Below are 15,118 nucleotides of genomic sequence, written 5' to 3'. Positions count from 1 at the left end.
AATGTATTGATATCAAACCCTCCTGACTGACACGGAGACCAAATAAGAACGCATAGGACAGTGTTTGAAAAGTGTACTGTTAAGCACTGGGAGATCACAGAAAAAAGTGATTCTTTTCCCTGCTAGAGAAATACATTTTCACCCTGGCACCACAACTAACTTACACTTCAGACCGAGGAGACATCTTCAGACTTGTCAGAATTTCATTCATGCCAGAATTCAAATTCTTGCTTTTCACTCCTGGCTGGTAGATGTAAAAACCCTTTCCAGACTTGCGACCTGGAGGAGACAGAAAGAAAGAGAATCACTAAATTATCAGGCTATTACATGAATCCTTGTCCTACTAGCCTCCTGAGAAGACTAGATGATGAAGGTTCACCATTTCTTATGTGCCTATTTGCCAAGCAGTGTTCTAGGTGCCGAGGAATATATAAAAATAATCTAGAAGGGGAGAGGAGACATACAGATAATACAAAATCGAGCATGTTAAGTACATAAGAAATATAAAATTTGAATTTCATTCTAGAGGGTACCTATGTTAGAGATTCTAATTTTCCATTTTTGAATTTGTTATTTCTAACCAAGGAAAGCTGAAATCTCTTCTTAGGGAATAGCAGCTAGTGAAAGAAGAAAGATTTTAAGATGTTTGTAGATACTTAGAACAAAATAACTAGATGATTAGTGAAGCCTTTAGGATTTTCTAATACTTTAATATCTCAAAGCAAAGAGTTGGCCCCTCAGATAGCAAGGTCCTCTTCCTGGTTCTGCAGCTGTTTTGTTAACTTCACCAGTACAAGTCACTTGTCCAGTGGCCCTCAGATCCAGTGTGCCTCAGTCATGTCCTAGTCTTTAAGTCCTTACATGTATGCCTAGAGAATTTAAACAAAGCTTAAAGAGACCTCTTTTTCATGCTGGATTACAGAAGCATTCACAATGTAAATGTGCATGTAAATGCATCAGATGATGGCAAATCAAACATTTATCCAACTACTTCAAGGCATTATGGTTTAGTACAGCAGCCTGCCCCTTGGCTAGGTAGACAAAAGATGATTTTGAGTTACCACCAAATACAGCTTCTCATGGAACCATTTTTCGAATTTTACCCAATCTTTGATTCCATCTTTAACAACCCATCTATTCCATTTAGGTCCCCTGTAATTCCTTTATCTTAAGACTGCTTGGGAAACTTACGGTTAGCTGAGCAACTCACCCAAGAAACCTCTGTTAACCATTTGTTTCAGCAGTTCTTGGTTTCCACCACCAAAGCGTTCCCCAAAGGCTTTGCCCAGTTCTTCTGATACATGCTGAGCTACATCAACACCAACTTCATCTACAAGTGTGGCAGCACCCACAGGAAAGCCAAAGCTTGTAGTCAAGGTGTCCAGCGTCTTGGGCTCAGTACCTTCCTGTAAAAGAAAGAAAGGAGCTATCATGACAATCAATGTGCATCATGGAGAGAACAGAGGGCACAAAGCACAACTGAGGCCACAGGCCTGATGGGCACGCAGCCTTTGGAAAGGGAAAAAAGTTGTCCTTCCTGCCCTCTTTTTGGAGTCTTAGCACTGGCTGAAATCCACTGGAGGAGAAAAGAGGGCACAGAAACAATGCCACAAAACTCAATGACCAGTTAAGTGCCTAGAATATGTTAGTAGGCTCATCTCTCTACCTACCAATTCATACCACGTACAACCACCAGGGAAGAAGCCTCTGGACTAGTCAGGTGAGGAATCACCTCAGACAAAAAGTGCCCTACACCCAAAGGCCTATTTCTCTGCAGTGGACACAGAGTAATCTCTGAAGCCCAATTTCTCCTAGTTTAGGATGTGGACCTCCCATTACCCAAGGCAAATGCAATGGTACAAAAAGAGCCATGGAAAGGGAGCTTATGTTCCACTATGTCTGTATCAATACAATAAGGATTAGGATTAGGTTTGAAGTTCTGCAGGACTAGTTAAGGGAATAAAAAGTTTATCCTAGAAATGTTTTAATAGGTAACACCAACCTGTAGAATTCGGATGACTTCAGACATCATGGGTGCAAGACACCTGGTAGTATAGAAGCCTGGTCCATCCTGCCAAATGAAAGAACAGAAAAATTCAATAGTACCCTGGCAGCTGATATTACTGAAGTATTAAATAACTAACTGCCCCTAACTCAGGAATCATTTTAAAATTTAAGATGTCCTTTGCTCTTAATGTCAAATTGGCTTTAAAACTAAACTGTAAAAACAGAGACATTCTCCAAGAAAAGCAGGGCAGTAGTAAGCCCTGTTCTGGGGAAGAACTTGACTTTAGTTTTGCTCCTCAGGCATGGTACTATTAATTACCTATCTGACAAATACCTAGAAGGGGAACAGAAGACTAGGTGATGATGACAGCCAAGGGGGAAGAAATGATACCAAAGAAGGCTTACTCTTCTGGTTATTCATATTTGCAAAGAAGGGCAGGATATCATAATGGAAAGAACATAGGACTAAAAGTCAGAAGCCCTAGAATCTAATCACATTCTATCACTTACTAGTTGTATGACTTTGGGAAATTCTCAACCTCTGAACTCCAGTTTCTTTATCTGTCAATAGGGATAATAGCGCTCTGCCTACCCCAAAGGGTTGTTATGACGACCATATGAGAAGAAGGATGTGAAAGTGGTTGGCAAACTATAAAGTGATGTATGCATGTAAGACATGATTATTAATGATGATAATAATAATTATCATTATTTTTATTATCTATTGTGAGTTGAAGGAAAGGGTCACATGATACCTTTCCAGAACATGCAGTTATATGAAATCCTGTTACCTTAACCACAATGATCACTTTCCCCTGCTTGAGACCAACTGAAACTGCAGAGGCAACTGTGTCCTTGGAAGTTTTTTCTGTTGTGATGATCTCTAGTAGCTGCATCTTGTCCACGGGAGAAAAGTAGTGCATTCCAATGACCTAAAGTGGGGCATAAAAAGCAATAAATGCATTGGTACTTAGGGAAATTAAAAGCAACACCCAAGACAGCTGAAGATGATTAACGTGGCAAATAGCTTGCATATGGATATGTGTGCTCCTTAGTGAAAATTTTAGTATGTTTGCAGAAATACGGTTGAAATAAGGTATAGTCCTTCCTCACCCAGGTCTTGCTTCAGTAAGGGGCATTTTGTTCCCATTAATAGTTAATACAGAAGTCACCTCCAAAGGCCAGCACTAGAATTACTATCAGAGCCAGAATAGTTAGAAAATTATTAATTAGGGCTTTGTTAACACATCTATCACTAAAGCTTACATTATGTTAAGGAGGTTTCATTCAGGACAGCAGTCCCTTTCATTTTACAACTAAAATTACATTTTATACCAAGAACTTTGCCTCAAAGCTTAAAGAACAGTTTAAGTGTTGATAAGTGAGGCAATGGAGGAGGGGTCACTCATTCTCAGTGAATCCAGGTTGATTCCAGTGATCACTACTAGTGCTCTTTAGGCATCCTAGAGATGTATGGAAAAAGTAAGGAAGGCCCTTCACATGTTGGATGATCTCCTGACAAACTTAATGGGAGGACAAAGACAAGAGTTACATGAGATTGGTAGGGACGGATGGATTGTGATCTGTATCACAGGAAGAAACATCCGACATGATGAATAAGGCACAAAATGCCCCACAGAGGCTTATTTAAATTTTAAACTTCAAGCTACCACAGGCATTGCTGCTTCCTTCTCCCACTGGAGTCAACTGAAGGACAGGGAAATAGAAATGGAAACTACAGAGGCCTCCGTCACCTTAGGGCCAACCCTCACCTACTATAGCAGACTGATGGGATTCTACCTGGAAGACACCACCCACAGAGGGCATCTTCATCTCAGGACCCTCTTGGCCACTGTAGTCTTTGGCCCTCCCAGCCCCAATGAAATCAACCAAGAAGGCCAAACAAGGAAGATACTAAAACAGAGGCTTCTTTAAACCCACATTCTCATTAGAATCTGGGGCCCCCTTACTCTATTAAGTTTTTCCTGGTAGGCCATCTGCCAGGATTGGGGACAACATCTATGAATGTCAAGAGCCAGGAGATGGAATATCTCCTCTTTAATCTCTCCTAAAAGGGCCCCTTTCCTGGCTACTCAAAACATACTGGTATATAGACTGTTCTCACTTTATGTAAATTCACATTACACAAATTTGACTTTATGTAAAAATTCTGAAAGGCATCTGCATTCCAAAAAACATCTATGTTAACTTTATTGTACAGTACTGTGCTTTCTCCCTCCACTACTGCCCCTTGACTAGGCACTCCATAGCCTCTCACCCCACCCACCAAAACCCAAAACAAACAAACAAAAAACCTTAAGAAAAAATCCTCAAAGGGGCAGTTAGGTGGCACAATGGATAGAGCACCGGCCCTGAAGTCAGGAGGACCTGACTGTAATTCCTATTTGTAAAAAAATCCCTTTAGGCTTTTATCCCTTTTTCCCATCATCCACTCATCCCTTTTGTTATTTTTTTAAAATTTATTTATTTTTAGCTTTCAACATTCACTTTTATAACATTTTAAGTTTTAAATTTTCTCCCCCACCCATTTCTTCCCCCCTTTCCTGAGACAGTGTACAATCTGACATAGGCTCTATATATACATTCATGTTAAGCATATTTTCCCATTAGTCATGATGTAAAGAACAATCAGAACTAATGAGAGGAACCATGAGAATGAAGCAATAAAACAAAACAAAGGAAAAGGAGAGCAAATAGTAAGCTTCCATCTGCATTCAGACCCCATATTTCTTTCTCTGGGTGTGGACAGCAATTTCCACCATGAATCTTTTGTAGTTATCTTAGATTCTTAAGTTGCTGTGAAGAGCCAAGTCTATCAAAGTCAGTCATCCCATAATGTGGCTGTTACTGTGTACAATGTTCTCCTGATTCTGCTCACTTCACTCAGCATTAGACCATACAAGTCTTTCCAGGTTTTTCTGAAGTCAGCCTGTTCATCATTTCTTACAGCACAGTAGTATTCCATTACATTCATATACCACAACTTGTTCAGCCATTCCCCAACTGATGGGCATTCCCTCAATTTCCAATTCTTTGCCACCACAAAAAGAGCTGCTATAAATATTTTTGTACATGTGGGTCCTTTTGTTATCATACTTCTACACAGAGGCATTTACACTTGCTGTCTTCCCTTCTGTGTCTTGCTAGTTAGAAAGGATTTTAGAGCACTAAGTAGTTCTAGACCCTATTCTGAAGAAACTGGGGCCCAAAGAGTTTAATCTGTTCAAAGTTACAACAGATAGTAAATGAGAGAGGTAAGATTTGAACCCAAGTACCCTAAGTCCAAATCCAATGGTCTTTTCCACTCTATGTTACCTCTTTCATCTCAATTCCTTGCAGTCCAGATTCTAATACCACCAGTCTACTGAAACTGCTTTTGCAAGGGTAACCTCTTAATTGCTTTCATCATTCCTCATGGTACAGTCGAAGGAACACTAGACCAAGAGTGAGAGAACCTGGTTTCTTCTCTCTACTTAGTAGCTGTGTGACTGGACAAGCCACTTAATGTCTTTAGGACTCAATTTCCTCATCTGTAAAAAGAGGGAGTTGGACTAGATGGCTCTAGGGTTCCTTCCCTTTCTAAATCTATGATCCTCCTTTACCCTTAAGACCTCCACGTCTCATCCAGTTCTAAAGCGATTATTTAAGATCCTCTTTGACCTTTTCAGCACTACTGACCAACCCTTCCTTCTAGGTAGACTCTTCTTCCTCAGCTTTCATCACTCTATCCACTGATTCTCATTTTACCCTGACTGCTCCTTAGCTGGTCTGTCTTTCTCTCAACTTCCCTTGTTGATCTCAACCCCTCCCATGGGTTCAATGATCACTTCTATGTAAATAACTCTTAAATCTGAACAATCTGACCTGGAAGGCCATTCTCATACAGCAAACTTGCCTGTTTATGGTATGTTCCAATACCAGCTCAAACTCAACATGTCCAAAATGAACTGAATTCTCTTCAAAATAAATAGGGCCTTCTGACCTTGTAGTACAAGAAGACCTGATTTCTAATTTGACTTTCGCCACTTGCCAGCTGTGTGATCTTAGGCAAATCATTCAACTTTTCTAAGCCTCAGTTTCTTCATCTGCAAAATGCGGATATAATATCTATAGTACCTTCCTCACAGGGTTACTGTGAGGCTTACATTAGGTATGTATGTGAAGCACTTCGAAAATATTAAAATGTCACATACATATGCTATTATTCTTTTACCCTTTGCCCCCACTGACCCATTAACTACCAAATCGTTAGATGAATTCTACCTCCATGAAATTTTTCATATCTGTTCTCTTTTCTTCATTCACACTGTCACTATCCTAGTTTAGGCCTCGATTATTGTAATTGTTTCCTAACTGTTCTCTCTAAATTCAGGTTCTCCTCTGTCCAACCCATCTTTCACAGAGCTACCAACTTCCTAAGCCACAGGTCTGCCCATGTCACATATACATCACCCTCCTCAAAAAACCTTCAGTGACTCCCTCCTGTCTCTAAAATAATATACAAACTGCTTAACCTAAAACTGAAGAGTTCCTATAATTTGACTTCAACCTACTTGTCCAGCCCTATTTAAAATCATTCCCTTCACTCAATATTTAGGATAAACTGGACTGATAGTTATTCTCCAAAGTCAACCAGGCTTTTCCTGCTTTACACAGGAAGTTTCCTATGCCTAGGATGTACTCTTTTCACCTCTGGTTCTTAAAATTCTTATTTTCTTTCAAGGCGCAGCTCAGGTCCATGCCCCTTACCCATGAAATATTCCCTAATCTTCCCAGCTGCAGGTCATTTCTACTTCCTCAAATTTTCTTCAAGTCTAGATCTCACCTTTGCCCCTGATAGATCACCTCTTATATATACCTCTTACTCAGTAGAGCATAACTTCCAGAGAGCAAGGAACTGTCATTTAAAAAAATCTTTGTATCACCAGCACCTAGCACAGTGCCTTTAACTGTTCTATTAAACTGAAATTATGCTTTGTTATAGAACTTTAAAAGATCTTTGATTCAAAAAAATCTTTGATTTCTTCTCTATTGTGGGCCCTTATCTTTTTTAGCCATAAGGTATATCCTGACTTCTGTGAAGCTATCCTTACCTGGTTTTCCTTTCTCTCTGATTACTTCTATGTCTCTTTTACTGGGTCTTCCCCCCTTGCCCTCTTTTAAGACAGGCATTTCCCCAAGTCTCTATTCTTGACTACATTTTCTCTAAACTCTAGTGATCTTACCCTACTCTATGACTTTACCCAGTCCCTCTATGAGGACTACCATATCTATTCTTCTAACCTGAACTTCTCTTTTTAGCTCTAGAACTCAAATATCCAGGTTACTCTGTATATTTCAACCTCATTCATCCAAAACTGAAACATGATTTCTGTTAAAGGCATCACCTTTAACACAATCAGCTATACTCAAAATTTCAGTCATTTTTACTCCTTAACCCCTATATCAAATAAGTGCAACTGATTCTACTTTTTTTAATCTCTTACACTCTTTGCCTTCCTCTCCATTCTCGTAGTAACTCTAGTTCTAGCCTTCATTACCTCTTATCTTTGTTATTCTCATAGCCTACTAACTGTTCTCCCACTTCTAATATCCAAGACACACTATATACTGTTGTTAGATTTATCATTCTAAAACATAAGTCTGACCAAATCAATTCCTCATTCAAAATCCTTCAGTGACTCTGTACTGTTGTTCTGGGAGGCCTTGGGTCAGGTAGATTGTGCCTTCCTTAACTCATTTGATGAGACGAATCAAACACATGCCTATAATTTAGTATTTATATCAGCAAGAGATATCTTTCCTTTATGAAAATAAAAGCTAATATTAATAAAACCCTCTTGAGCATATGAAATCTTTGTCCTTTCTTCCAGGAAGCTCCTTTCCATTTATGCAGTACTAGACGGTTATATATATATTCTAAGATAAGGATAAACCCTTTTCAGAGAGGACTTTGTTTATTGCAGGGAAACAAACCCCGATTTCCCCATTGTTCCCTTATCTGAAATGCTCCAAATTGGAAGAGGAATATTGTGTTCCTCTTACCCAACAGTTCCCAGGACCTTTGTTTAAGGTTCCTTTATTGGCTCAGTTTCCCGCTTACACTTAGTGAAGGTATTTGTAACTTTTGCTTGTTAAACCTGTCTTCTGACAACTATAATCTGAATAATAATAATTTTTTAAAAAACCTTAAGCAAATGCCAGAGAAATAAGAGCCATCTATCTACACACTGGAACTTGCATGGGCACAGGGGCTATTGGTGTAAGGAGGAGCTAAGAGGAGGGGAAGAAATTTAGAAGTCAAAATCTTATAAAAGCAAATGTTGAAAACTAAAAATTAATTAAGGAAAAAAAAAGACATAGAACAGGCCCAGACAATAACATTCAATAAATCTCACTGGAAAACTGAAGTTAGGCTATTCTTTTACTTCCCTTGTGGGTCCAGAGGCTTACTATATAACCATCTATATTGAAAACTAATAAATGTTGGGGAAACAAAGGGAAGAGACAGATCACTTCTCTAGTTTCTGAAAATGTCCCTCAAAATCCTGGACAAAGGCCAACCAAATAAAATTCCAAAATCACCTTGGCATTCTTGGCCTTCCGTGGTCTAGTTCCACCTATCTTTCTAGCCTTATATCAAACTATTCTCCTTAATATGCCTTATGTGCCTAGGGCCACACCAGTATTACTTGCTGCTACCTGAACATACCATATGTTCTCAGCACTGTATCTTTGCTTTCCCTGATTTTTTTTTTTTGCTTTTTGGTGAGGCAATCGGGATTAAGTGACTTTGAACTCAGGTCCTCCTGACTCCAAGGCTGGAGCTCTATCCACTGCACCATCTAGCTGCCTCACTTTCCCTATTCTTTATGCCTGTAATTCCCTCCTGTCCACATCCTTGCCAACTAAAATACTGAAAACTGAAATCCCTGCCTACTCATATTTCAAGATCCAACCATGTCGCCTTCTTTTTTTTCTTATAGCCAGATGTAATCTCTCCCTTCCTTTGAACTCCCCAAGCATTGATACGTTCTATATTGTGTCATTTCATTATATTTGTATTCATATCTTAATCTATAGATTCCTGGAAGGCAGGGAACTGCATTTGTTCTTCTACATCCCCCTAAGTACCTAGCAGAGTGCTTTGTACTTAATAAGCACTCAGCAAATAAACGTTTGTTGAACTGAATACACAAACTACTTCATAAGTACTGTGTGAGGTATCCTCAACCCCAAAACTTAGCTTTTACTTTTCTTCAAAGTATTTGAAAAACAAGCTCTCATTCCAACTCAGTTCAACAAACATTCACTGAGTACCTATGACATATAACACTTGATGCCTGGCACTGAGGAAGATAAAAAAGATAGAAAGGATTCAGGCTCTGCCCTCAAGGAGCTTAAAGCCTTGCTGGGAAATTAAGATGCAAGTGAGTACACAAAGTAAATGATAAACACTTAAGAAAAGGATCAAGTGCTATGTAAGGATTTAGAACGGAAAAGTCATCAAACTGGAAGAGGGGAGAGGTCAGCATAAAGATACCTGGTAAGGCTTCCTGAAGGGAGCACTATTTGAGTCAGGGCTTCAAGGACTGGCAGAGATTAAAATGGAAGAAACAGAAAAAGAAAGAGATTAGATAGACTAACAGTATAAACAAATTCAGGAAGTATATGGCAAGAGAGGTAAGTTAGGTTACAATATGGAATAGGTAGAGATTACTCATTATAAGATTGTTATGATTACACAGGATGAGATGAGGTTAGGAAAGCTGGGTAAAACAACTGTGAATGTCAAATAAAGAAGTATGAATTGTAGTTGGGAGGCAAGATGGAGAGAGTCACTGTAGGGATCTGAGCAGCGGAGTCACATCATAGAACCTGGAAGCCAGAGGGAGCTATCTGTAGATTGGCAGCAATTTGAAACAAAGGGGGAGAGGTTCTAGGGGGCATAGCTATCATCATTTCCACTGTGTGTGTTTCTATTTACTAGATAAATTAAGCTGTATAACTAGAACAGAGAGGCTACTTGCAAGGTGAGGGAAAATGACAGGGTAGATTTGAAGAAGAACAACAAAGAAACTAACTAGATAACTGGATTTTTCACTTGTAGACTGGATTCTGTTTCTATATGTGTGTACTGTGTCTTTTATATTATGTACTTGTGCCTTATTTTTCCTGTCTGCTACATAAATTTAGTCTCTAGGAGTGAAAGAGAACTACAGGAGCTATCTGGAGATCAGCAGCAAGAAGAAACATGGAGGATAGAGATATCATGGTACAGTAGAAAGCACTGACTCTTAAATTAAGGGAACCTGGATTTAAATCCCATCTAACACTATCTATGTGACCTTGGGCAACTGAACCTCCTTTGGCATAAGTTTTCTCACCTGAAAAATGAGATGGTTGGGTTAAATGGGTCTCTGAGGTTCCTTCTCTATATAGCTAGGATCTGTAGTAGCCAAAGTACTTTGCACATAGTATGCATTTAATTTTGTTGAACTGAAGAACTGCTTCTAGGAACAAAGAAAAGGCATAGCTAGCTATCCTCAGTGAGTTTATATTACCAGGTCCTGATTAACTATATCCAAGGATAATGAAAGAATAGGAAGATGAGATTACTACATTGCTATCGGTGATCTCTGAAAAATATGGGGAAATGGGAGAGGTGCTGAAGCATCAGAGAAGAACAAATACCCCAATTTGTTTTGCCTGGCTATTTGTATTTGTTATCAGGGCTTTGTTTTTCTTTTCTGTCTCTTCCTCCATCCCCTACACCCACCTTTTCCAATAGTTGGGGTGAAGCAGAAGGGAGACAAAATCAATTTTTGTTTATTAAACTAAAATGTTAATTTTTGAAAATCCCCATTTTTCAAGAAAGTAAAGAAAGTGGTCTGCAGACTGTAGTCTGGTAAGCTTGACTGATTCTTGTCAAAATTCTCAAATACATTATTTGAGAAATGGTTTGTGAGCATTTGAAAGGAAAGCAGTGAGCATTAAGCTGCCACAGCTTTACCTATTGGTCACGCTAAGCTAATTTCCTTTTCTTAACAGTAACCAGATTAGTAGACTGTGGAATGCCACAGAAGCAGTATACTTAGGCCACCTATGGGAATACTCTTCAAAGAAACAGGAGGCAAATGAGCATGATTATCTACACAAAAAGATCCTCCCATATAATTAATTAAAAAAGTATTTATTAAGTACTATGTCCCAGGAACTGTTCAAAGTGCTAAGGATACGAAGAAAAATAGCACCTGGCCTCAAGGAGCTTATCTTACACTTAAGTGAAATCCTTCAGACGAATAAGGGACACAGATATCCAAGAGCAGCATTCATATTTACACTGCTCTACTCTCTGGCTTTTCAGATGGCCTATCACTTAGTTTAGAATCTAACTCAAGTTCTGATAGGTTCCCCCCCCCCCACTCAAGCTGTAATACAAAGACCACACAACAATAGTGTATTTGTCCAGCATCACAGGATGTTCCACAAAAGTAGTATTTCTAGTTAACTAAAGCTACCTCCTTTAAGTGCCAAAGTGTTTTCATTTTAATCATTTTTGTTTGAGATTATGTAAAATTCATCATATCTTCCTTTGTCCTCATAAGCAAGGGGCAATGGACGTTAATTCAATTATTTCTTGATGACTCAAGAATCATTAAGATTAACATCGATTATTTGTTCTGTGACATAAAAGTAATGAGGCATTCAGAGGTTAGAGCTATCTGTCATTACCTTAAAATGGCTGCAGACCTTGCATTTAATTTGTTTCTTATTTTACAGTCAGCTCTCACTTCTCCAAGCTGTCGGTATGTTTAACCTGTAGCAGTGCCCTTTTGTTGTTTAGTCATTTCAGTTATGTCCTACTCTCTATGACCCTATTTGGAGTTTTCTTGGCAAAACTACTGGAGTGGTTTGCCATTTCCTGTCCAGCTAATTTTACAGATGATGAAACTGAGGCAAACAGGGTTAAGTGACTTGCCCAAGGTCACACAGGTATTAAATGTCTAAGGTTGGATTTAAACACAGGTCTTCCTGGTGCTCTATTCACTGTGCCACCTAGCTGCCTGTAACAATTCCAAAACCCTTCCTAATCAGTGCTTCTCATCAACTTTAAGCTAGGAAAACAGATACTTAAATTTGCTAGCCTGTCCAAAAAACGATCAAATAGACTCAAAGTAAGAGCCTCTCAAGAGCAAAGTATAGATTTTTTTTTACATGGCTGCTTAAAAACTTACTTTTTGGTGGGGCCTATTTCTTGGTTGTTAGTGACTTCTAAATAGGTGAGATTATAGGGGCAGCTAGGTGGTATACAGCACCAGCCCTGGATTCAGGAGGACCCGAGTTCAAATCTTGCCTCAGATACATAACACTTATTAGCTGTGTGACCCTGGGCAAGTCACTTAGCCCCACTACCTAGCCTTAGATAGATAGATAGACAGATGAGATTATTAAATAAGTAGCTCTATCTTGATTAGTTTACACTGCAAAAGCTCAAAATACCCCAAAGTAGAAAAATGAAGATTGGGAATTCTCCAAATGTGAACTGACCTTATTTCTGTCAAAGGCTGAAGTTCTATGTCTATATAGCTACAGTCTCAAAATAGCCAACTATTTTCCCAATCTTTTACCAATTTTCCTCAATTCTTTTCTTCATTGGATTTTCTGAAACTTTGCTTTTCTTCCCCAACCTCCTTGTTTCTTCTGCATAGTCATGTCTTAGTTGTTGCCACTCACTTTGGTTAACACTATTTTCTTGCATGCTACTCTAAATGTACAAAGAAAGCTTCACTACCCATCCCATTCTCTCCCTCTCTTCACATCGACCTTTCTAGCCATCCCGATAAAGTAATTTTTCTTCCTCCACCAAACCAGTCCTGGATTATTGTTGCTTTACTGAGGACAGTACTCAGCCCATCTCCTTGTTTGGAGGCCTGTCCAATTCAATAACAGGCATGTAAGTCAGGAAACTCTTAGCATATCACTGGTGTTTCCCTACTAAGTGAAGTTTTGTAAACGAAATGATTCTCCACGTGTTAGGATATAAATGGCCTTTCATTTCTATAACCAGAAGTAACTGGAAGGCAGGGGAAAGAACACAGGGGACAGAATTTTCTGAAGTCAGAAAATTTGGGATTATGTACTGGTTCTGCCACTTACTGCTTAACCCCAAACTAAAGTCACTGAGCCTCTCTGAATCTTAGTTTCTTCACCCATAAAACTGGGATAACAATTACACTTCAAAGGAACAAATATTTATTCAGTATTCACTGTGGATTTAAAGGCACTGGGCTAGGGATACAAAGGTGTACAAAGGACCTGTTATCAAGGACCTTATAATCTATTGGAGGCATATGACATGTATGCATATAAATAAAAATAAGGTAATATAAAAACAAAGAAAACAAACAACTGAGGCAAGTGATAGGATCAGGAAAGATTTTTTATGAGAGTCGGCATTTGAGCCGAGCCTTCAAGATTTTAAATGAAATGAGGAGAGAATGACTTCCAAGCATGAAAAAGACAGCTTATATAAGCACAGAGAGACCACAGATTGGATGCTGAGTTTTGAGAATAGCTAACAGACTAGTCTGGCTGAAGCACAGAGTATAGGATGGAGAATGTGAAATGTGAAATAAGTCTAGAAAGTTTGGAAACAAATTATAGAGGGCTTTGAATGCCAGGCTGAGTCTCTAGTTCTTACCCTAGAGGCAAGGGGGAGTCACTGAAGTTTCTTGAATAGAAAAGTAACATGGATAGATTAAACTTTAGGAAGACTACTTTGGCACCTCTGCAGAAGATGCATTGGAAAGATGAGAGACTAGAAGTAGGGCGACCAATGAGAAGGCTAACAAAAGCATGAACTAAGGTAGTGGTTGTGTGAGGGGAGAGAAAGAGAGAGATTCGAGAACTCCTGTGGAGGCAGAAATGACAAAACAAGGCAAATGGTGAAGGAAAGGGGGAGGGAAGAATCAAGGATCACTTGGAGATTACACACCTGAGTGACCTTTAGGATAGTGGTGCCTCAACACAAATACGTCTGGAGGAGGAAAGGTTTAGATGGACACAAAAACAAATTTTCTTTTGGACATGCTGAGTATGAAATACTGATGTAACATTTTTGGTGGCATGTCTAGCAGTCTGTCATATGGAACTGGGTGTTCAGGACTATAAAAGTTGAGTATTTAGTTATAGGAGCCATCTACAAAGACATAATTAAATCCATGTCTCAGGAGGGCCCTGAAGACCAAAGAAGAATGCATATAAATTGCTTTGTAACTCATAAAGCATTATACATCAACTATAATTTTGTTAGGTAAAGTGTTTTAACAAACTAAACAATGTTACATATGTAAAATTTTATCTTAAGCTCGAGTCATATATTTATTAAGTGCCCAGTATGTGGAGAACACTGTGCTACGCTCCACAAGAAATACAAAAAGGAGTAAGACGACTACCCTCAGAGCATAATAACAATACTAGTAGGGGAAATAAGATATACATGCAAATAATGACTATACAAAACCCAACAATGTACAAAGAAAGTACATACTGTGCCTTTTGAGGTCTGAGCTTCAGCCCTTTTGGAAAGATTTACATCACACCTCACTGTTACCAACCAATAATTCCTACCCTTTTGGAAACTCGTAACTCAAAGACCACCCATTTTCTGTCTTCTACAGAAAGTTCTAAGTAGTAAGATGTTTTCACAATTTTTATTATTAAACTCTACAAAATCTAACTAGAAGCTTAAGAAGGGCAAAACTTACCTTTTCAGGTCTTTTGCTAACAGAAGCAATTTCACTGATTGGGAGAGCTGATGTGTTACTAGCAAAGATACAATGAGCTGGAACCACCTGACAAAACAAAACAAAAGGCATTAAGAATACACATCAATGTGCCCCTAAAGAGTCCAAAGCAGGGACAGGTAGGTGGTGCAGTGGATAGAGCACCGGCTCTGAAGTCAGGAGGACCTGAGTTCAAATCCAGTCTCAGACCAAACACTTGACACTTACTAGCTATGTGACCCTGGGCAAGTCACTTAACCCCAACTGCCTAAAAAAAAAAAAAAAGAGTCCAAAGCAAAGCT

At 39.0% G+C, this 15,118-nt stretch overlaps 1 protein-coding gene across 1 annotated transcript in view; it reads right to left on the bottom strand.

The window, feature by feature from the left end:
• HADHA (hydroxyacyl-CoA dehydrogenase trifunctional multienzyme complex subunit alpha) overlaps positions 1-15,118 on the bottom strand; it is a 68,033-nt gene that overhangs the window by 1,172 nt on the left and 51,743 nt on the right. The window contains exons 14-18 of the mRNA XM_020983920.2: positions 14,799-14,885; positions 2,799-2,939; positions 2,003-2,071; positions 1,211-1,406; positions 165-279 (exon numbers count right to left, since the gene is read on the bottom strand). Of these exons, the coding sequence (XP_020839579.1) occupies positions 165-279; positions 1,211-1,406; positions 2,003-2,071; positions 2,799-2,939; positions 14,799-14,885 (608 nt within the window). The remainder of the gene's footprint in view (positions 1-164; positions 280-1,210; positions 1,407-2,002; positions 2,072-2,798; positions 2,940-14,798; positions 14,886-15,118) is intronic.

This window comes from Phascolarctos cinereus, unplaced genomic scaffold, assembly GCF_003287225.1.
Source record: "Phascolarctos cinereus isolate Bilbo 61053 unplaced genomic scaffold, phaCin_HiC Scaffold_2;HRSCAF=192, whole genome shotgun sequence".
Taxonomy (NCBI): domain Eukaryota; kingdom Metazoa; phylum Chordata; class Mammalia; order Diprotodontia; family Phascolarctidae; genus Phascolarctos; species Phascolarctos cinereus.
This window is presented reverse-complemented; position numbering and strand designations above follow the sequence as displayed.